Source organism: Malurus melanocephalus, unplaced genomic scaffold (assembly GCF_030028575.1).
Source record: "Malurus melanocephalus ecotype Western Australia unplaced genomic scaffold, MMel_1.1 scaffold_68, whole genome shotgun sequence".
NCBI lineage: Eukaryota > Metazoa > Chordata > Aves > Passeriformes > Maluridae > Malurus > Malurus melanocephalus.
The window spans coordinates 989,069-1,011,841 of record NW_026623300.1 but is presented as its reverse complement, the minus strand read 5'-3'; the positions used below and the strand labels follow the sequence as shown (position 1 = coordinate 1,011,841).

At 41.1% G+C, this 22,773-nt stretch overlaps 1 protein-coding gene across 1 annotated transcript in view; it reads right to left on the bottom strand.

Moving 5' to 3' along the window:
* Window positions 1-904: 904 nt before the first annotated feature.
* The window catches only part of LOC130573825 (melanopsin-like), a 37,098-nt gene continuing 15,229 nt past the window's right edge, over window positions 905-22,773 (bottom strand). The window contains exons 3-10 of the mRNA XM_057366576.1: window positions 20,875-21,008; window positions 19,195-19,398; window positions 18,606-18,777; window positions 16,633-16,788; window positions 15,465-15,572; window positions 9,892-10,066; window positions 7,537-7,686; window positions 905-4,243 (exon numbers count right to left, since the gene is read on the bottom strand). Of these exons, the coding sequence (XP_057222559.1) occupies window positions 3,857-4,243; window positions 7,537-7,686; window positions 9,892-10,066; window positions 15,465-15,572; window positions 16,633-16,788; window positions 18,606-18,777; window positions 19,195-19,398; window positions 20,875-21,008 (1,486 nt within the window). The 3' untranslated portion in view covers window positions 905-3,856. The remainder of the gene's footprint in view (window positions 4,244-7,536; window positions 7,687-9,891; window positions 10,067-15,464; window positions 15,573-16,632; window positions 16,789-18,605; window positions 18,778-19,194; window positions 19,399-20,874; window positions 21,009-22,773) is intronic.

Sequence of the window (22,773 nt, the reverse complement as noted above, 5' to 3'; positions counted from 1 at the left end):
AAAGGGCTGAGGGGAAAGTAAGGAAATTTTTTAAAAGGGTATTTGCCTCCCACTCTTTTCCCAATTTGTGCACATCACAATATAAACTTTTTTCAGACAATGGGGTGGAAGGGGTTTCTTGTTCTGGTGTGTCTCCTGAAATGAGGGATGGATGTCTGGGAACTGAATGAGCTTTCTCAAAGAGGTATTAGGTCATGTTTCATACCAGCCCAAAGCTGCAAGATTCATTAAGACTCACATAAGTAAATTTTCTTACTTGAAAACTTTATCGAACCATTGATATAACTATTAAAAAATACTATTGTCTATGATAAAAGAAAATGTTTACATTTGTGTTCTGGATTTTCTGTTACTCACGAAAACTGAAACTCATCCTATAATTATGCTATATAGAGATTTAGCAGAAACAAACAATTACTCACTAACTTTCATTCAGATTTAGGACAAAGATCAAAGTCTGCTGTCAGATTTTTTATGTATCGACTCTGGCTATTTTTTCTTCAGTTGTGTTCACCTGATACCTGACATCCCAGCTGGAGTAATTGTATTTCAAAAGTAGTTGAGCAACTTCAGCTTTTACCAAGCCAGTGAACTCTAAATTTGGATGTTCTGGGCTCAGGTAGGTGAGTGCTTTGGTTGCAAGTGAGCAGTCTAAATGACTTTTAAAAAAGTCATATATATTTATACATACATATATATATATATATATATACACACACACACACATATATATACACATATATATGTACATTTCTATTAACTGGATCAGAGCACAGGTCTCAAAAGCCTTGACTCAACTTTTTTATTCCTCCTCCTGGCTCCAAAAAGAATGATTAAATAAGAAAAACAAACAATGGATAATTTAGTTTAACTCCTAGGAATTTTTTATTCCATTTCAGTGAACCAATACATTCCTTTGTGAAACAGGAAGCAACAGTTATTAGTGTACATTTTTATGTGCCATCTATTCTAATGTGGCAACAGAGAAGCTTGCAAAATTTYCCTGCATTGTGGTGGTCAATTGGAGACTCATTTACTCTGTGACTGAGGTTTCTGCCAAAGTCTCMCAGTGACTGCAGTAAGATTACCTGACATTTCATACAACTTCATGTTTTATCTCTCTACCAYTATGCCACTTGGTATTTCAGCCTGCATCAGTTTAAACAAGCAGTAATCTTGCCAGTAGCTTCAGAAGCAACGGTACTAACAGTGCATGACATTAACAGTGTAAAAGTGAAACSATGTTTGCACAGAACTCAAGCCTGCTGATTTTCTGAGACACGCTCACAGTACCAGCACAGTAAGAGTATCAAACACATGCAAGAGATCACTGGGAGGCTAACAAGTAGAATTCAAAACTTCAGAGACAGAGAAATTTGTTGAGTATGACTTCAGGACTTCCTTTTTTCATCCTGCCAAAATCTATGGCAATACCCTGCCTACAGACTTACCAGTAAAAGTCTGTCATAATCTGAGTGCAAAATCTACTCCAGGGCACCTTTTTATAACATGGAACACCAAATGCATTTTCTATTGTTATTTGGAGTAATTACAGAAGTAAAAGTCAGGTCTAAGACTTGGAAGCCTTGAAAGAACACTTGCTTCCTTTCTGGCTCAAGAAAAGAGGAGATACAGCAGCTGAGGATATTAAATGCAAGAAGAAGCAAGGCCACTGACTGCACAGTTAGTGTTGAAAAAAAAAAATCAGAGAGGGCAGGTTCAGCCAAAAAAGRACAGGAATCCAAGATGGCAGGACAGTATGTTTAGCCTAGCACTAAGCCTGCCCTCTTTTTCATGAATATAATAGATAATTAACATTTAATTACTAATTGTGGCCAAAACTATGCAGTGGATTAAAAAACCTGGCACTGTGGAACTGCAAATGAGGGCATGTCCCTGTCCCCAGCAGCYCTCCCTGCTCACTGTGCCAGTCCTCAAATGGAGGAATTGCCCTTGGAATTGCTGAGCTGATTGCAGATGACCTTGGCATGATTCCTGGCCCCGTCAGAAAACTCCACACGTAGTGGGCACAGGCTTTGGCTGCAGGAACCACAGCCTGGTGCTGCCCCAGCTGAGCCTTGCTCCCCCAGCACCACAAGCATGATGTAGCTCCACCACCGATTTCCTCCCTGCTTTCCATGGTTGGGAAGTCTGAGGATCTGTAGGCAGCAGAGCACCTCAAATAACAGCAGCATTAAGGGAGTTAGCATTGCATCAGGCAGCCTGTCTCAGCAATCGCCTCTGTAACCCACCAGCTTTTATTTTTTTTTCTCTTCCTAAAAATTGAACAGTCTATATTGAAAGGAAGTGCCTCAGTCCTCTCAAAGATCTGCTGTGCTGGCACCTTGCAGAGCCTTCGGTCTGCAAGTTTGGAGGCATTCTTCTCTTTCCCCCACTGCTTTGGGTTTTAATTTGCTCTTTAGTGATGTTCCTGTCCAGCTTGTTGCAAACAATATTTGTGTTATCTTCTTTTGCAATGAAGAAAGTAATTAAAAACACTTCTATGCTTTCCATCTGTTTTTTGCATCAGGAAAACAGGCAAAGAGAAATTACTTCCCGAGTTCAGCCAGTGAATACACAAAACCTGGAAATTCTCTCAGTGGTCCCTGCATAATCTAGGACACAGCCAAGGAAATAAACTGAGACTATGAACTCTCACTGTCTTGTTGACTGTCTGAATGCTATTAGTCTCACTGGACCAAATATTTGCACTATTATATCCAGAGGAGCACCTGCTTTCTACTAATATATATTGATATAAGGTGAAGAAAAATGTAGCTCAATTTGCTGTCTACATTTGAAAATCAGAGACTGAAAGGGAAGACACAAAGAAATGGCAAAATGAGTAACAAAAGGAAGATGAAGCTACAAGTGTAGTGCTAGGAGGGTCTTGTGAGCCTGAATCATAATGTGAGCACAGATAAAACAAGCACAGTTAGTAACCACAGATAATAACATGAATGCAGATCCTGTAGCAAACACCACAGCACCGTGCAGTTTTCTCCTCAAGCTGATGTTTTACCCACTCCGAAGACCTTGGTAAGTGACCTGTAAATGACATCTGCTGGTTCCCTGAACAGACAAGTGATATACAGCAGCCAAGGCTTTATTTTTGTCAATGACTYGTCGAGCCAGCTGTGAACATTCACCCTCTCAATCACAAACTCATTAAGGTCCATACACATTTAATCAGGACTGTAACTCKGAAGGTACTCTGAATGCTTCAACAGCAGTGTATGTTTTAGCATATAGCACCTTACATTGACATTAGGTGACCATGCTAATGCTGAGGTAAAATCCAGATTTCTATCATTAAACCTCCAAGGATCACAAGCTGGGAAGTAGTCACTTCCCAGTGAAAAGCCACCAGTTGCCTTCTTTACGTTTAGCTAGCTGCCTATTCAAAAAATAAAGCACAGCAAAAACAATGCTGCAAATCATTTGATTAAACTATAGTTGAGGTCATGCAGCCATCAAYAGAGCTGCCAAAATAGGAATGCTGTTTCATGTGCAGATAGCAAACATTCAGCAGCTGACCCTGCTCTCAGTCATTTTCCCTCCTGCTGGCACTCCTGTCAGTGGCAACAAATCAGGGCCTCACAAAGCAGGCACCCTGCTTGACCATCGTGCTGCCAGATCTTCCACTGCACATTTCCTGCAGCACAATCTGAAAGAAAGCCTGTTTCCATGCCTGAGCTGCTTTGGACAAAGATAAATCTGAAGGCTGCCTAGTGACTACCATATAAACATACCAAAAAAATCTGATGATCTAACTGACAAGGCTTCAGTTATTTGGTATAATTAAGTGGAGAAGWTGCCAAGAAAATAATTACTGGAATGTTTTCTTTTGACAAACTTATGATAGAAATTTCTCAACAGCTTCAAGAAACTCCATGGATGAGCTAAGCCCTTCCAAGTCCAGCAGGTTGCCCTTTATGTCATGAAAGTGGGACAATTCAGTCTCCTCCTCTTCCAGTTCCTCCCGAAAGAGATTGGTCTCTGAGGTAGGAATGATGATGATGCGAGGGACTGCACTGCTAATGACGGATTCCAGAACTCCATTTGCTTGACTTCCTTGAGCTGCCACATGGGAAGTACTTGAGCCTCGTGTGCTGACACTGCTGCTGTTCAATCCWACAGGCAAGGAAGTGGCTCTCAGGGAGCTGCTCACAAGTGCTGCCGAGGGACTGCGTAGGACTGGCTGCCCAAGCACCTCCTCCAAACAGCTGGAGGAGAGMGAAACCTGCAGTGGAGACATGAGCTTTAGCATTGTCGGACACCATATGGCTGTGGAAACTTGTGTTTGAAATATTCATTGCCACTGGTTGATATTTGAGCCACCAGGCCAATTTTCTAAAYGCTTCAAGCATTAACTCGAGGGAAAAGCACCACGTGCTAATGTGTACTGCTCGGAAAGCAGATTGTTAAATGAAGCAAAAGAAAACATACTCAAATATCAGCTGAGACCAAAAAGAAAGGAAAAAAAAAACCCAGAAAAAAACAAAAGCTCATTCCTATATCTGACTTTTTAATCATTAAATAAAGGTATTACTCCATTTTTAACACATTTCAGAGTATCAGGGTACTAGATAACTGCACTTCTCTCTCTCCTCATGGAAGAGATCTCAGATAAGAGTCAAGTACACTTCATCCTTCAATTTCTTAAAGTATTTTCAACCTTGTGACAATCTCTCTCTCCCTACATGKTTCTGATAAGTCATCAGCCTTGGATTCACACATTGGAAAGTGTTTCCTCCAAGAAAGAAACCATTAAGCATCCACTTTGTTAACAATTTCTTATCTGGCTATTTTGAGAGAATTCTGATTTCTAACTTGGCTCTGGTGACAAGTCGCCTGTGTTCTTTCCATAAGTCTTGTGCACACTATGCAGATTCAGAGTAAATTAAGTAAGCTTTGAAAGCATCAGTTAATATTTAAATACACTGGCAAGGGAAGGCATAAGTGATCAGTTTTGGCCCCCTTTAGAAAATTATCATTAAGGCAATAAAATCACTATGTCAGATATAGAGATAAGCTGGAAGTCACTCCTTTCTGGGGAAGAAAAACATTTAAAGTAAAATGCAGTTTTTACTTCATTACTATATGAATGCCCATAGTTTTGTGTAATTCTACTCCACAAGCAGGAATCATTCACAAATCCCAATCAATAATGATTTCTCCAGCTGCTCTACCTACCAAGTGGAGGGAAGCACAATGTGCTGAAGAAAGTGGTTTAAATCAATGTGACAGAGAAGAAAAGWCCATTCTTTCCTACCAAAGATAATAATAGAATGAAAAAACCCAACTCCAAAACCACTCCTCCCTGTTTCAAGTGCTGTTTTCACTGCAGAAGGATAAGTTCCTTTTGGATGTTTCTTAGTGGGCAGAACACCCACTTAATTTTTTTTTAATAATTTTCATCCCTTGAAACAAAACCTGGATGCAGAGAGGATATGTGACCACTCTCCTTTGAAATCAAGCATCCAAACCTCRATTTTAATACTTCTAGAAAGGCCTCTTCACTGCCATGTCAAGTTTCCAAGTGTCAGTCTACATCAAGTTTGTTACTATCCTAAATAACTGAAGTAAATCATGGGCTGGATCATATCTTTGTGGCAGCAYAGAAATCAGTTCCCATGCATTTTTATGCTCTGGAAAGCACCAAGCCAGGGACACTGACTGGCTTTTCCATAACTGACGGTCTTTGGAAGTGCTCTAATTGGAATTCTGTCACACRCAACCCAGTAAGGCTGTTAAAACCTTAAAATAAATATGAAAAAAATTATTGGGCTTCTTTAGGGTTAGTTGGGKTTTTTTTTGAGGATAAATGGGTGGTCTTATTGTGTAACATTCTAAAATTGAAAAATTAATATTTATTCTGAAAATATGAATAATGATACACTACATTTAGAAATGGATACACRAAGGACCTTCACACCATAGAGGAATCTCTGCTGAAAATATTAAGAAAAACAAATGAGGCTTTGAACATTCAATGTAAACAAACTCCTATTACCTCAGTGAATGCCACTGAAGTCTCAAGGGTTATTTATCAAAGTAATTCAAGATGCATCTTTCAAAGGCAAAGTATAGCACTTGAGCCTTCTTGTGGGCTACACAGCTGCTAAGTTCCAGATACAGATATATTTATTTTATTACTGAACACTTTATGGAGACCACCTGAGATTTACTTCCCTTGTCCTTCCTTGAGAGACTGACATTGGTTCTCCAGAACCTGTAGACAATATTCTGCCTTTGCCACTTGCCTACAACCTTGGATACACTTGGCTGCTGACAGCAGGCAGCAGAACTGAGTAGTAGATTTGAGCCCATATTGCCTGACATCACACTTGAAGCTGTTGTTTTTCCATCAATACTGTTCACAACMGTTACAGGAGAGGAACAAAGGTTTCTGTCACGTGTGAAAGAAGGTGGGACAGAGGCATGCAGGAACTGGGTCATTGGGTGGCTGGAAATTTTCAGAGCAGTTCCTGCTTTAAACTGTTATGTTTCTAGACAATTACCATCAGAGCTGGAAGGGAGCACAGGGGACAGAAGCAGATGCTGCCCAAGGTGTGGGTGATTGTCTACATGCACTAGAATAATCCCATGAAAGGGTGCCTCCATTAAAAARGTGGGTGCTGCTCAGTCCAGCCACAGACAGAGATTGTAAGCCTTGTCGGTCTCTCCCTGGAAATGCAGCAGTGGCATGTGCCTGACACTGTGCCACTCACACCAGTGTTACAACCTGGCAGAAGCTTGACTGGTGGGTGAGCTACTGCTCCCATCAGGGTGCTCCTCAACAGCAGCAGGCCACACCTCAGTGCTCTGGGCAACCAGGGCGATGCATCCACAAAAGATGCKCTGAGTACTCACCGTCTCCTCTTTCAGTGAGGGAAGGGTGGCAGCTGCCAGACTCTCCCACCCTTAGGGAGAAATGGGAGTTTCTTTCTCGTCTTCCCCCTCAACAAAAATGAAACATTTTAATGTACACTGAAAACAAGGAAAAGGGTGGCTTCTATCATGTCAATCTCTGATTTTTGCAGACTTGAYTTTACTACAAAAGGAGACTGCCACAGTATGGACACAAGGGCCATGATGAAAGGAACCAAAGCTGGGGTAGATAAACAGGCAAARAGGCAAATAACTCATCTTCTTCCATTTGATGTTATTGGTTATGCTTTAATGCAGCTTCAGAGCTATGAGCTGATCTGGTTTCCAAAAACAGGCAAATATCAGTGAAAAATGTTAATAAGGCATTACCGGCATTTTCATTTGTCACACACAAGCAAAAAAAAAAAAAAAAAAAAAAAAAAAAAAAAAAAAAAAAAAAAAAAAAAAAAAAAAAAAAAAGAAAAAAAGAAAATAAAAAGAAAAAAAAATAAATAACAGCAAGGAGGATGTTAGAATCAGTACAAATAAAGCCTACAGATTAAACAGATGGGCATACAGGCTGAATTATCATTCCAGAGATGATGTACTGCAGCAAGATTGGCACTAAAATGGAGAGTCCTCAGCTGAGAGTTTTTYCCATACCTTTTCAGTAGTGGCTGCATCATAGCTGCAGGTCTTTGGGAGCAGGTCTCTCTTCTCCTGTCTCACACTTGTGGAGAAAGAGTGACTTCGGCRAGGCTTCAGCTTCTCATGAGCTGGCTCCACAGGGTCCAGCTCTACATTGCTCCAGTTCTAATCACAAATTGATGAAGGATTTCAGACAGTTACATCCTTTCTCAAATTCTTGGAAATTCTAAAACTCTAGCAAAACCCATGCACATTCACAGAAAACTAAAGCTCTTCTAACAATGGACTCACAGTCAAAATTCCCTCGAGGAGAGGCTTTATTTTCAGYCTTACCACTTATCCTGGACTATTTTGCTGACCAAAAAACAAACAACTTGGAAATAATAAAAAAATATTGAATCTCGTTTCACCACGATGTTTTTCCCCCTTTTTTATCTCATTGCTTATGCTATGCTTATACCTGCAGAGCTATGTGAGAGAATATGAATTCTAAAGATGAAGGAGTACAATCAATCTGTTTAATATGTCTTGTGGCATTCTGTGTGACCACAAGCTAATATGAAACCATGGACATATCCAAACCCACGTTTGCAGACATCCCAGCAGAATATCCAGAAAACCCAGAGCTTCTCAATCTGCAAAAGCTCACTGATTCTACAAAACATCATTAGCGCATGGGAGACAAGGGGTGGGCTCTGCTCTAATTGTCTAAGAGCGTGTCAGTACTGAAGCACAAACGGGATACTACAAAAGTGCTGCACCATTTACAGATTTGGGCAGGGGGCATCTGTCATCCCTTACTTTGTGAGGACTTTTTGATTGGAAAAAAGTGTTGGGAACTATTCCACTCCAACAGGAGCTTTTAGACATGGATAGAGGAGAGTCRGGCAGGCAGGCAGGGCTCCACACTAGTGGGAAGATAGTGCATAATTCCTTTGCATCACCTTGCTTATACATCTATGTGTGGCCGCCTGTTTATTTCTCCTCACTTGTTGAATAAAACTAGAAATGCTCCTTGATCTGACTCACAAATTTGTTTGTTTCCTACACTAACATGTATACAACACACAGAGGAAAGTGTTGGTGGCAACAGCTGCATCTTTACGGTGCTCCCGGTGTTATTTCTTGCCTATCAGTGTTATATTGGAGCATTCCAAAATTTCACTGTCCTGCTGTCAYGCCAAAGTCATTGAGCTTAGCTTTTATTWCAGCAGCTGCTGTTTCAGCTAAAAMMTGTAGAGCTGCACTGAGCTGTCAGTTGCCCCAAGGACAATTGCCTTTGGCTCAGCACAACACAGTGCTGCGCGCTGCTAACAGAAGGGGTTTCAACTGAGACTCCTAAGTTGTGCCAAAAGCTGAAGCCTCTTACCCTTGTAATCCTGTCTATTTAACCAGCACCCACAACCAAGCACACTCAAAAACATGCTGAATGAACAAACCAAAACCAAGTAGTGACCAGCAGTGAAGAACAGAAGGCGCCTTGGATCAGAATGGATGATGCAGCTGAAATTACTTGATTCAACATCAAACAAAGGAATAATGGGGAAAACATTTAGGCTTTTATACTTAAAGGTATAAAAGGTATACCTGGGATTTATACTTTTGTGAGAGGTGACTGGCAGCAGCTGTAGCTCTGGGAGGTTTCTGATGCCTGAGCTGAGGGGGAGCAGCACAAGCCCCTGGGAGAGCCAGCCCCAGCMCAGACTCTGCTGTGGCTGCCACCCCCCAGAGCCACCTTCCCAGCACCTCTGCAGGCAAGGCCAGCCTCCCTTGAGAGAGAGAGTCACAAGGGATTCTTTTGTTTCTATCACACTCAGTCACCAGCCTTACTGATGCTTGGGGTATGTTCTTAGAAAACACCCCACCATGCTCTAGGGGCAGGAGCCCCTCACTCCTCATGGTTAAAATCCCGGTAAAGAAATAAAAAATTTCCCATCCAATAGAAAATGGACTTCTTTTAAAATAAGACAGCTTCTGAACAGGCTACAAAACTTCAGATAAAAGATTGTTTTCTTGTTCTTCAGCCCAGTCAGATACCTAATTATAGCAAGTAGTTGGTGACACGGGGAGTGTCTGACAATGGCTCTTTTTAATTCACATTAAAAACTTAACCTGAACATCCTTGGTCCCAGTAGGCATCAGAATCACACAAATATGCTGGCCTGAATTATTTCTCTGATCATAAAGCATCATGCATGATTTCCCAGCTTTGCAGAAATGATGTCACATGACYCAAAAGATTTAGCTATACTCTCCTCCTTCCCTTTCTTATTCTCTAATTTTGAATAATGTATTTATATAGTTGCTTATTTTGGGAGTCTGAGGAATGTTACACTGACTTTCCTCCATGGAAACAAGAAAAAGACTTACAGCTTCTCCAGTAGAAACAGARGAAACACAAGTGCTCTTGGTCCTGCCAGCAAGGGAGTGGTGGCTGGAGAGAGAGGTCCTGAATGATGACTCGTTTATGGATCCCCTCAGCAGGTCATTCTTYGATATTCGTATCAGGAACCTCAAGCAGGGAACAGCTTTGTGGATGGTTTTTCTGGAGGAAAACATGAGAAGAAAAACAAGCCAAACCTGTCACACTGACAACAGGGCTTTGAAATTCTTGTGGTGAAAATGCTGTCTCTTTCCATCACCTCAACACAGCTTCTGTTTTGACTAAGGGGGTCTTAAAGATTACATGCAAACAGCATGATATAGCTGGTGCAAACTAGTCAACAGGCTGAAAAGAAAACAACAGCTGTGTCAAAACACATACAGAGGAGSTGCATGGGTAAGTGGTGAGAATTGAGAATATCTCGAAGAGCATGATTGCTTATGACTTATTCAAAATATTAACTCAGAAAATATTCAGGCTAGTTGGTACAAAGGTCTTCACTGTGCAAAGGCACAGAAGGAGTGGGAAAAAAAAAGAAAAGAAAGATGGTCAGAAGAATCAGGCGTTGTTACTTGTTTGTATCATAGTAGCTACTGTAAATGCCCGTTGAAAATAAACACTGTACAAGCATAGATGAGAAGGATGGTCTAGACCCCAAATCTGCATTATTCATTAAATAACAACCTCAGTCATGGTTGTGTGAGTCTATTTCTCCTGACCCCTGGCCCTGCATGGCACAGAAGTGTCCAAGAGGGTCCCCTGTGCACTGCCAGCTGGCCTTGCTCCTCGCAGGGCAGTGCTAGKCAGAATGAAGCTAGCTATGCTTCATTTGGTGTAACACCTCCCCAGCGCTTCCCAATCCATTCTTTCAGCCCAACAGATAAAGCCAATAGTGGCACAAAACTAAATGAACAAGTCAAGAAGTGAGGCAGCAACAAGGCATGTGGCAGGAACTGATGCAGGGGACTCGGGAGCTGTGGAAGATGTCAGTACGTAGATTTTACACTGAGATGGAAGTCAAGCAGATGGATATTGTAAAATCTTCTGCTTCTGTTGTTACCAAGTGTGGTGAATAACCAATACATTTAAAATCATCATTTCTATTCTCACAAAAGATCACACAAGTTAAAATTTCGGAGACATGATTCTGGTATCATCAAATGAGATCACTAGCTTGTAATAAAAAAAAAAAAGAAACACACCACCACCAAACCTTGATATTCAGCATCATCATCACTCTCAGAATATTTCTGCATCTATTTCCTCTCTAATTTCAAATGCAAGGGAACAGCAGCTCTGTGTCTACTCTGAGAAGACAAGGACTGAAAAAAGCTGCCTTCACCATAACTCCTGATCCTGCCAAGAAGCCAGTTGGTGACCTGGCAGAGTCCACTGAGCTGCTTGGGGCAGAAAGCTTCTCACATGGTGCTGGATTAAAAAAAAACATATTAATGTTGTGCACAAAAGAAAAAGTCCTGAGAAATGGTTTACAGGACACGAGAAAATGTCAAGCCCCCATGAATTTCCTTTCTGGTTGAAGACCTCAGTCTGGTGCTGAAAAGCAGCTGCCAGCTTTTTTCCCCAGCTGAAAAGCTGAACTACTTCCCTCTGACAACTTCAAGTGAGTGTAAAACACACCATCCCATTTATTAAGTGGGACTGGGGGCAGAGGTCTCCTAATGCTGGAGATTCAGGAAATAAATGTCTGATGGTGAATTTTCCAGGAAAACATATGAACATTTCTRAATGTCTCAAGGGACCAGAGTTTCTATTTGACTAATATTTGGGAGGACTGTTAAGGGACATTTTTCTGGTTGGGATGAAAGTACAGATTTTGAAGGGAGTGTTAATATTTTATGTGTGAAATACAAAATAGGCATAAACTGAGGTACTTATTTACCGATGTTTCTATAATCTGAAATAACAGAGTCACCTAAAGTAAAATATATAGTAATTGCAAGCAACTTTTTTGYTAAAATGCTGAAATTCAAAGTTATTTATGATTATTCATTATTTATGATGCAGCAGTTTTGAATCAATAAATTTTGTATAACTGTGCTTTGCTTGKGAGCCAGTTGGAAACATGGAGATGCAAAATTTCCCTGTCTGCTACGAAAGAATGATTACAAAACCTAAAACTTCCAAAATCTAAGGGAATTTCTGCAATAACTCTAACACAGCAATGTGTTAGAGTTATTGTGGAACAGAGACAACATATGAGTTGTTAAAGATGTGAAAGCTTTCTTCCACAAAACAGCCTTCCTCACTTACATTTGTTACTTTTGGTGAGACCTGCTAGGGAGAGGTGTTTTTCTCCTTTATACTGATGGGAAATGGGTGGGCAGGAGGATGGGTGGATGAGGAGGAARAAACCAAATTCTCAGACCAGTTCTCAGAAGCCAAGTGCTGGCACAAAGCTCACCATTACATTTTCAGTTACATTCACTATAAGGTACTTTTTTCCTCTGTTCTTTAAGGTAAGGAAACCCCACAAAAAGGCTTGTTTGTTTTGTTGAGATGTTAAGGTGCAATGTCAGAAATTCTCTGGGCAAAAAAGCATCTCATTTTGCTAGTGGTACATTACTGGCTTGAGCCTGATTTGAGCTATTTAGATCCTGATTTTTTGATGCCTCTTTCTAAAAAGGTTTGGAAAATAACTTAGATTTAATTTGGTTCAGTAGTTCCAATACAAAATGACAAATGATCCCCTGCTCAAACCCTTAACCCTTTGGCCTGAACAGACTGGCCCATTTATCTGTACTCGGATAAATTACTTTCAAGGCATAATGTGAATAATTAGAAGATTTGGAAAGTATCCAGAAACAATAATCCTAACATTATTCATTGTTTAAGCAAAATTGGTCTGCCAACATATTTCTACCAACTGAATTATTGGTGTAGTGTAGGGTTTTTTTCAATTTAAAAATTGCATTCTTGATTCATCACAAGGGATCCAGCATTACTTGTTTTTCTGACTGGTTGGCTCCCAAGTGTATGAAATGTCTTCCCAGCAAGTCCATAAAAACTTCTCCTGTTGATATGCCTAGAAATACGAATTAGAAAGTAGGGAAAAAATAAAACAAGATACTTATTAAGAAAATGTTTGCAATCCCGTTGTGGACTCCAGCCTTTTTCTTACCAGTCTTAAAAAATCTGATGCTGATAGGAAAAAGACTGACTGAAGCAGTTCACTGTCACAGAGTCATAGGATGGTTTGGGTTGGAAGGGACCTTGAAGGAATCTTAAAGACCATCTAGTTCCAAGTCTGATGCTGTGGGCAGGTACACCCTCCACTACACCAGAGTGCTCAAAGCCCCATCCAACCTGACCTTGACWACTTCCAGGAAAGCATCCATAACTCCTCTGAGCAACCTGYTCCTTGCAATAAACTGAACACAATACCTTAAGTTCAAAAAGAAGTAATGGGGTCTAAACACATCAGCCAGCTGTGCAACTTTGGCAATCCATCATAAAGYAGGCATTCTCCTACTCTAAACTGAAATGCTCTGCAGGCTTCAAAAAACTCAGATGGTTTTGGAGGATGCAAAAAGGTGTTAGTAATGATAGCAGATGTTTTCAAACAAAATACGTTTCTAACTGGAGAGACATGGATTTGACAGATGAGCCACTTGGTGGATAAGGAATCGCCTGTRTGGCTGCACTGAAAGAGTTGTGGTCAATGGCTCAGTGTCCAGGTGGAGCTCAGTGACAAGTGGTGTCCTCAGGGGTCAGTGTGGGGACCAGCCCTGTTCAACATCTCTGTCAGGGACATGGACAGTGGGATGGGGAACACCCTCTGCAAATTTACTGRTGTCACCAAGCTGTSTGGTGTGGTGGACACGCTGGAGAGAAGGGATGGCATCCAGAGRGACCTGGACAGGCTGSAGAGGTGGACACACAYGGACCTCAGGAAGTTCAACAGGGCCAAGTGAAGGTGCTACACGTGCATCAGGACAATCCCAAGTACAAACACAGGCTGGGCAGTGAAYGGACTGAGAGCAGCCCTGCCCAGAAGGACTCAGGGGTGSTKSTGGGTGAGAGGCTGGACATGAGCCAGCCATGAGCACTCACAGCCTGGAARGTCAAACGTGTCCTGGGCWRMRKMCARRGCARWGYRGKSWGKGYRGSMRGSMSRGSSAGGGRRKKSWKTMYSYCYSCYYKSYYYKSYYYKSYYYKSYKRRRMCCCMMCYKSMRRKSYWMMWYMRSYWYKGRGKYCCCAGSACAGGAAGGACARGCACCAGCAGCAGCCAGTCCTGARGAGGCCATGAAGATAACCAAAGGCTGGAACACCTCTCCTCTGCAGACAGGCTGAGAGACTGGRGCTGTTCAGCCTGGAGAAGAGAARGCTCTGAGCAGACCTTGCAACACCTTCCAGTACTTAAATRAAGGCTACAGGAAAGCTGAAGAAATACTCTTCACAAGGGCATGTATKRATAGGACAAGGGGGAATGGCTTTAAAATGAAAGAGGRAAGGTTTAGATTRTATATTGGAAAGAAATTATTTTGCTGTGTTGCTGGTGAGGCACTGGCACAGGYTGCCCAGAGAAGCTTTGGATGTCCCAACCCTGGAAGTGCTCAAGGCCAGTTGGACAGGGCTTTGAGCAACCTGGCCTTGTGGAAGGTGTCCCTGCCCATGGTAGTGGCTTGAAACTAGATTGTACTTAAGGTCCCTTCCAWCCCAAACCATTCAATGATTCTRKGTTTTCACCCTTTCTGGGAGTATTTCCAGCAGCCTTCTAAGAAACCTTCCCTTTTCTGACAACCACACTGTCATGCAAGAGACATCCAAAACAATGAACTCAATTTTCAGCTCCCAAGTCCTGGATGTCACACTACGGAACTTACCAGTTTTTTCACTTCTAAGGTGAAAGAAGTCTCATACCTACGACTAACCCTGCCATCTAGTGGTATTTCTATGTTTATCACATTTACCATCATGGCATCCCTGTGTTTCCTCAGAACTTTAGACACAGCATCACTTAGTGGTAGCTATGCTTTGAAAGATTTGCAAAAAAATCTAGAGGTATGCTGAATAGCAGTTCTGTCACAAGTATATCCCCTTTATGTAATAAAAGTATTTTTCGCTGCCAATATTTTAAATGTGCGATGAAAAAATGCTTCAGAAAACCAAACCTTGAACATAGGCATATATAGCTTCTTAAATAGGTGAAGATGTGATTTTTTGAGCCTTGCTGGTTGGGACCTTTTATCTGGAGACTGCTCTGTAGTGGCTGTCCCTGATATGATGAAAGATGACCYTGAGCATCACCTCCTCCCCCTGTCAGTCACAGTGCTGTGCAGCTCCACAGGGCAGAGCAGGGCTGTGAGGGAGAGRAAAGATGAAGGGAGGGCACTGTTCTTTTTTGGCCACTCCTAAGGCCACATGTGGAGCTCCACGTGCAGTCTGGGCTGCCAGGTACCTCTGACCACCCAGAGCCCATTGTGGGATGGTCAGCACAGGAACATGGGGGTGAGGCTGAAGGAATGAGGGCAATTTGCTCCTTGTAAAAGATCCACATTTGCATGTACAGTTATACACATACCTATGCATTTACTGTACCTGTATCTTGGGTGAATTATTGCATATATGATGGGGTTGTAGATTGCAGAAGCTTTGGCAATAACTGCTGGCACAGATTTGGAATATGGTGTTAGGGTGTTGCCTCGACTAAAACAAAGCAAAAACATTACACACAGCTATGCCTTGGATTACATGGATACTACATTGCTAAAACATATTACACCTTTCAACTGGTTTTGTACTATTATCTTTTTATTAGAAATAACCCTGAAAAGCTGATTTATTCAAGCGAATTCTTTGCTCAGATGAAAGTCTTGAATTTGACAGCATGTACTTGGTTTCATTCATTTAGAAAAGATAAAAGACATGCAGCAAGTAACTTCAGGATGACTAGGAACACAAAAAATCACCTTCCCTGTTTCTACCATAGACAAAAAAACCCAAAACCCCAACAGAAGAATCCCCATTATGACCATCTGGGAAATGTGAAAGGTGACAGAAAACAGAATCAAACCTAAAAATCTTCCAGCAGCAGCATCTGTGCTGCACAGTAAGGTGTGTTAGTGACTCAGTTCCAAACACTGCAGAGGGAAGAGAGGACTGGAAGTGGTTTGAAACCAGTATTTCCCTTTTGACTTTAGACTCCCAAAGTCAGTCAGGTCGATCAATATCAGTGCAGGACAAACAAAGCTAATATCATGGTATCATGGAATGTTTTGGGTTGGAAGGCACCTTTAAAGATCATCTAGCCCAACCTCTCTGCCATGGTCAAGGATACCTTGCACYAGATGAGGCTGCTCAAAGCCCCCTCCAACCTGGTCTTGAAAAACAGAAGCATTGACAAGACACCAGGCTCCTTTGGAGTGGAGAATAGGTGGGGGAGAGAACAGTGTGTAGAGGAAGCTTCTTGAGACAATGAGTATTAGGAGATAAAAGAGGTAATTCCTCCATTTTATACAAAGAAAGCATCATGTGGGAGGGAAAACATTGTGTACCAAAAATGAAGATTAAAAGGTTGCAATACTTTTAAAATGCATAGGTAATAATCCCTTTTCTTGCTTTATTCACAAGGATGTAGTGAGGAATGAAGTATCATSTCTAATGTATTAATTATTTAAGACCCTTTCAAAAAGGAGCTCTGCCTCATGTGGGTGACAGTACTAATCACATTTATAACCCCTGCTGTTTGGGKTACTTTTCCACTTACCCTGCCCAGGCAATCAAGGTGACACAAGCATATGGAGACCAGGACAAGACAAACACAATGATGACCACAAAAGCAATTTTTGCCAGCTTCCACTCATTCTTCATGGACTGAGAGAGGTAGGATTTCCTGCTGCAGGACCCCAGCTTTTGAACATCTCTGTGAGGGGGRAAAGAAATACAGATATTTCAGCAGGACAATGAAAAAGCTACAACTAAAGCATTCTCAGCAATTTGCGAAACGATGTAAATTTCCTATTTCCCTGCTCTACCTGTTCCTTTGTCCTCTGATATTTAAAAATCCTGGAAGGTAATTAATGTGGTTGCAAGTGCTATGTCTGCCTGTGAGACTGAGMCAGAACTGGGACTACAGGACAGGACTGCTGTGTCCTTATGCCTAACACAAAGAGGGTTTCAGGGTTCAAAGATACAGAAATTGGTATCTCTTGCCCTTCATTGCTCCTTGAGGTAGAGCAAATGGATGGAAAAGTCAAGTCTTATGTCTTTTCCTTTTTGAGAGAGGAACAGCTTGTAGAAATTCAAGTTCATGAGGTAACATATGCTTGAATACCCCAACAGATTGGAGAAACCTGTCCCAAACACTTGCAAGGACATTTTTACTTATCTGGGGATTTATTTACTAAAGATTATTTTCAGGGGAAAGTACAACACGCAGCCCTAATATTTTTCTCATAAAACACTGAATTCTCTTCTCACACTAAACACCTCATATTTAAGTTTTATATGGTTAAGCATTTTATATACCATAGCATAGAAATAACAGTTTTTACATATCAGTGTTGTTAAACAGAGATACTTTTCAGGCTGAAGACATCAATTACCAGCCAGCAGGGTAACAAACTCCCTGCTGGTGCACTGTAAACATAGAATCACAGAATGGTCTGGGTTGGAAGGGAGCCTAAAGATCATCTGGTTCCAACACCTCGGCCATGACCAGGGACACCTTCCACTAGACCAAGKTGCTCAAAGCTCCATCCAGCCYGGCCTTGCAAAAGGWACAGAAAACTCTTATGTCCACTGTGCTTCACTGTGTTTATGTCCACATGTGCACCATGATTTTAAGGATGCATTCGTTAGCTTGATACCAAGTGTACATACGCCAAGCAGAGGAAAAACCAAGACAAAGGCCAAAAAATAAAGTTCGGAAAGAATTTCAATTTAGGCATACAGATAAACATGCTTACAAAAGTGGAATTAAGACTTAKGAAGCCAAATAATTTCAACAAGTGCCTGCAGATAGGAGCGGAGAAAAGCCATCAGAATGAACGATACATTTGAGCAGCAGGAAGGACTCACAGCATCAGCTGAGGATAGATTAGACCAAAGATAATGTACTCATTAGCAGAAAAATAACTGATAGAATGATGTTGCTTTACAGATCTAACACCCTGCTGATTTTTCATTTCAAATACAGACCAAAAATCTTTTGGGAAAAAAAAAATCCTAGTAAGCATAGCCAGATATTGTGCATGTAGTTATGATGCTTGAGTGAAACATGATGGTTTTTGGGATGCCTGCCTTAAATAAAACTGTCAAAAAATATGAGGACTGTTATGTTTACAGAGCTGCTCAAAGGCAGATGATGCCCCCATCACTACATGGTTTTTATTATCCCTTGGGACTGAAAACTGCCGGAATGCACAAGGACCTTGTTTCTTGTAGTGCAAATCTGAAATGTAAGTAACTCAATCTAATTATCTGATGTACTACTACTAGAGTGGAATAAGATTAGAATCACCAGATGCTTTTTTTCTACTCTGAAATTCATACATCCACTCTAGGTTTAAAATCAGCAATAAAACCATTTCTCTTATTACAGCTGCTAATGATCTGCCGCTACAGTTCCAATTTCTATTCAGACTAATTTTTGATCAGATTTCTCTKCAGCTAAAGAAATTGAGAAAATCTTCTACTACAAGAAAAGGGATATGTACTTCTCTCAGCTACATTGCTTACCTGCCAGTACGCCTTATGGCCAGAAACATAGATAAATAGCAATGGAATATTACTACCAGGGGAATAAAAAACACGCAGCAGCACAAAATCATGGTGTAACTTCTGTTTGCAGGGGAGTAGGTTACATAGTCCCATGTACAGGATATCATCAAGCCCTCAGGCACATAGGAACCTGTGGAATACATTAAGGCATTTTTCACACATACACCCAAAGTTAGCAGAGTTACTGATCCAACCATTAAGCCCTTAAAATAAACCCTGTCTTGAATCCATAGTGTGCCAGACAAATTATACATTATATACGTGGTCTGAGAAGTGAGTGCTCACGTGGAGATRAGGTCCTGACTGCAGAACTCTCAGCTACACACCTAAAACTCCACCTGCAGATTGTTCTGCTAGAATACATCCCGGGTGTAGGGGGGAAGAGGGTTTCTGCAGCGCAGGAGGTGCAAATTTGTGGTACAACAGCAAACTGTCAGGTGGTGGCTGGGCACCCACCCAACAACTGATAAGAACACTCATGTTTTCATACCCCAAAACTAAAAAGACCACACAGGGAACACCAGAAGAGAGAGAGCAGACAACATACTCCAGCCAAGGAGTGGAGCCACGCTCCATCCCAGGGAATAGAGCCACACGACGGCGATGACCTGCATGGCRCGTCTCTTGGAAGTCCACTGGATGGACTGCAGGGGCTTAGTGATCACCAGGTAGCGGTCAACAGAGATGGCCAAGAGAGTCATCATCGAGGTTATTCCAAAGAGAGCYCCACAGAAAGCATACAGGTTACAGCCTGAAAAAGAAAATGGCAATGTCAGGGGTTTTCTTGAAAAGAGGCATGTTTTCTCTCAGAGCCCATCATAATAAATCTCCCATTTTTTTCCTGGCTTAGGTCTTCTCTCTCAATAGAAGCATTTTYTTAGTCTCACATTATCATAGTTATTAAATGTTTATTAGAAAAGCACAACTATAAATTAAATACTAATATGTGTATTTAAACAAGTCCTATTTCACTGCAGTCTGCAACTGGAAACCTTTTGTCAATGGAAAACTGCCTCAAAGAAAATCCAATCTAATTAAAGTTATATTTTCCTGGACTGCTGCCCAATATATTGATCTTAACATGCTGCAGCAGACATCTGTCTGTTAATGATAGATGGCTGGTTCAAAACATGACTTTGGTTTATGTGGCYTAAAAATGTAGAAGTGGTTTAAATTTGGTGACTAAGAGACCATCTGTAAAACATAGCTCCAACTCCTACATTTAATGGCAGTACTTTTAAAAAGAACTGACATTTTTTTACATGAAGCAGACCTTTTTACCCCTCTTGCATTCAGGCACTGCATTACCAGATGGAAACTTGTAAAGTTACACTGAACTTAGTGGAAAAATCTGTATAGAAAATTCATCCATTCCTTGAAATCATGCATTGCCCTATGTGGTTACGGACAAGAGCCATCAGGAGTGAYGGGCAGCCAAAATGCCAGATCCAACCTTAAAGCAGAATTCTAAAGTCTTTATAAGTATCCTGCAACTAAGGACCAAATTCCATTCAACCCAAATCAAATGCTTCAATCGTGACATGATAATTTGCACTGATTYGATCTAAAGGGATGAACATGACCAAAAATACCTTCAAAGTAAAGAACAGTCCCTTCTGTGCTGCTAAACAGTACATGGTTTCTGGGCTTTCTCCACCATTGTACAGCCACCACTTGGTTTTCATCCATRATGTGATGAGGAGCACCAAACAGAGCACTGAGCCTTCAGAGGTTCTTGCTCTACCCACATTTCAGCTATAACTTGAGCATGGATCATCTTTTCTTTCTTGCAGTTCCAAAGGARGGAGCTTAAATTTGCAAATGCCTCAATGACTACTATTTAAATCTCTTAATTAAATATGTGATCCATAGCAGCATGCTAATGGACATCAACATACATTTATAAATAAAAGTAGTAACTAGCCCTCAAAATTATACAGAAAAACTATTTACAACTTATWAAAACTTTTCTACCTAATTTCAGCCATAGCATCTCCTTTACAAACTAAAGGATAACATGATTACATGTGGATTTTGACTCCTACTTTTCCAAAATATCTAAGATAGAAGAATCATACCTGTGATGCAAACCATATAACATCATGCTGACTGATGATGTCTTGGGCTGCGACTCAAGAAATTTGTGCTGCTTTGTTCATGGGAGAAACCAAGGCTGCTATGGCTAAAATAGGCTGCTGGCAAGGTATGAATTAAAATTGAAAAGTACCTATGTCTCCAAGTATCCATTCTCTGTGCAAGCTGTTGATGAAGCACATGGGTGCCTGAGAAGCCGACATCAGGAAGTCACTCACAGCTAAATTCATTATAAAGTAGTTTTGGGGTGTCCTCAGCTTCTTGTTGCTTAAAAATATGAGAAATGCACAGTTGTAAATAGACAAAGTGGAAAGTTAACTTTGTAACTTTGCTTACGTGTATACGTGTACTGTCCAGGTTGGAATCRATGGTTACTCACAGTGAATCAATTGTTAATCATCAGTCAATTAYCAGTTACAGCTTTAGTCATTCAAAATGACTGAAAAGAGCAACAGCAATAAAATGGATTGTTTCCTCTCCAAGCTGAGGAGAGTTTCAGTTGTCTTGATAAATACGGATTTGTGCAGAAAAGCAGATCCCTAGGAGTGCTATAATATTGATTGTGTCTTGCACTGCACACAAGMAAGATCTGCAGAAAGTTACAGAGCCAAAGGATCTGCTTCTGGTGATACTTTCAGAACTGTTGACCTGAGGTGTTGTGTGGACACAGTTGGCCTGAAGTGGTTGACACGCCACCAACTAAATGACCCTTTGCTAAGTGCTACAACCTGAGCAGAGCTTACACAGAGATTTGGAAAAAGCCCTTTGGCTCACATAGCTCTCGTAAGAGAGAACGAAAACTCTCAGGTGCAGATGAACAGGCAACATGAAAGGCCACAACAAGGAGTGTGAAAGCAGCAGAAGTCTGCAAGCAAAGCTTATCCTAGGAAAACAAACATCACTTCCAATTCTTTTCTCCACAGCACACTACCTCATGTAGTCGCACTTCCGAGGGATACCGGAGCTACAACGTCCTCGGAGACTTTCAGTGAATATTTGAGATTATCCCTGGCTCTAGCTGAGAGGAACAGAGATACTGGTAGCATGATAAAGAACCTCTCCCTTGTACTTGGAGTTATTTGGTTGAATATACCTTTGTTGCTTTGATCAAATATTGAGTTCAACAAGAAGAGTTAAATTAATTTCTGAGTCCAGCTCACCCAAATCCACCTTAGAACTGCCACTTTTGAAGRATATGCTGAGAAGCTGTAACACTGAACTAGCAGTCCCTCAGTGTGAACCGCTGTGTTGGCTGYGTGGTGAAGTAAAGAGATTTGATACCTTTCAGAGTGGTAGGCACATATAACACAAAAAGAGGTGACTTAGCACACTATCTGAAACACAGGCAGAAGGCAGAATTTGATAAATAATTTTGTTCTTGCAATCTGCACGCAGTAATTCTCAATAATTTGAAATAATTATTTCTTTTTYCCCCAAACATCTCCTTTAGTGTAAGAAGCTGAACAACTGAGGCCTTTCTGATGTGCTTTGCAATATCAATGTTTGCAGCTAACATGAATTTCTTTCTTCATCCTGATAAACAAATACCAAAAAAGAAAGTGAGAAAGCCATCTCAGTGCTGCTGCAAAYCCTAACAAATTCTTGGGTCTCATAAGTGCCTGCAAAAAAAGGGTGAGAGTGCAGAGTCCACACCTTCCCAGGTGCTCATCTGCCTGCGCAGATTTTCCTACTTTGACAATTTAATGCTTTTATTACATGAGCTAAACCACAAATTTCAAGACAAATACAGAGCTTGTGCTGCATTTAAAAAAATCATGAAGGTATCTACAGTTGCAGGGAATTCAATTTCTCTAAATCATATTAGAAGCCAGTTATTAAAAAGAACTCTTTTATTTGTCTTATACACTAAATAGGAAATTAACCACTTAGTTCATTACCCCACTGGTGTCTCTAGCATTGCAAGGCCCCACTGCACCACCAGGCATGGTGACAGCAAGTAGTGAATGAGGAGAATTTTGAAATTCAGCCTCACACTGTGGGACAGAGGGCAGATATTTCTTTTTTCCATGAG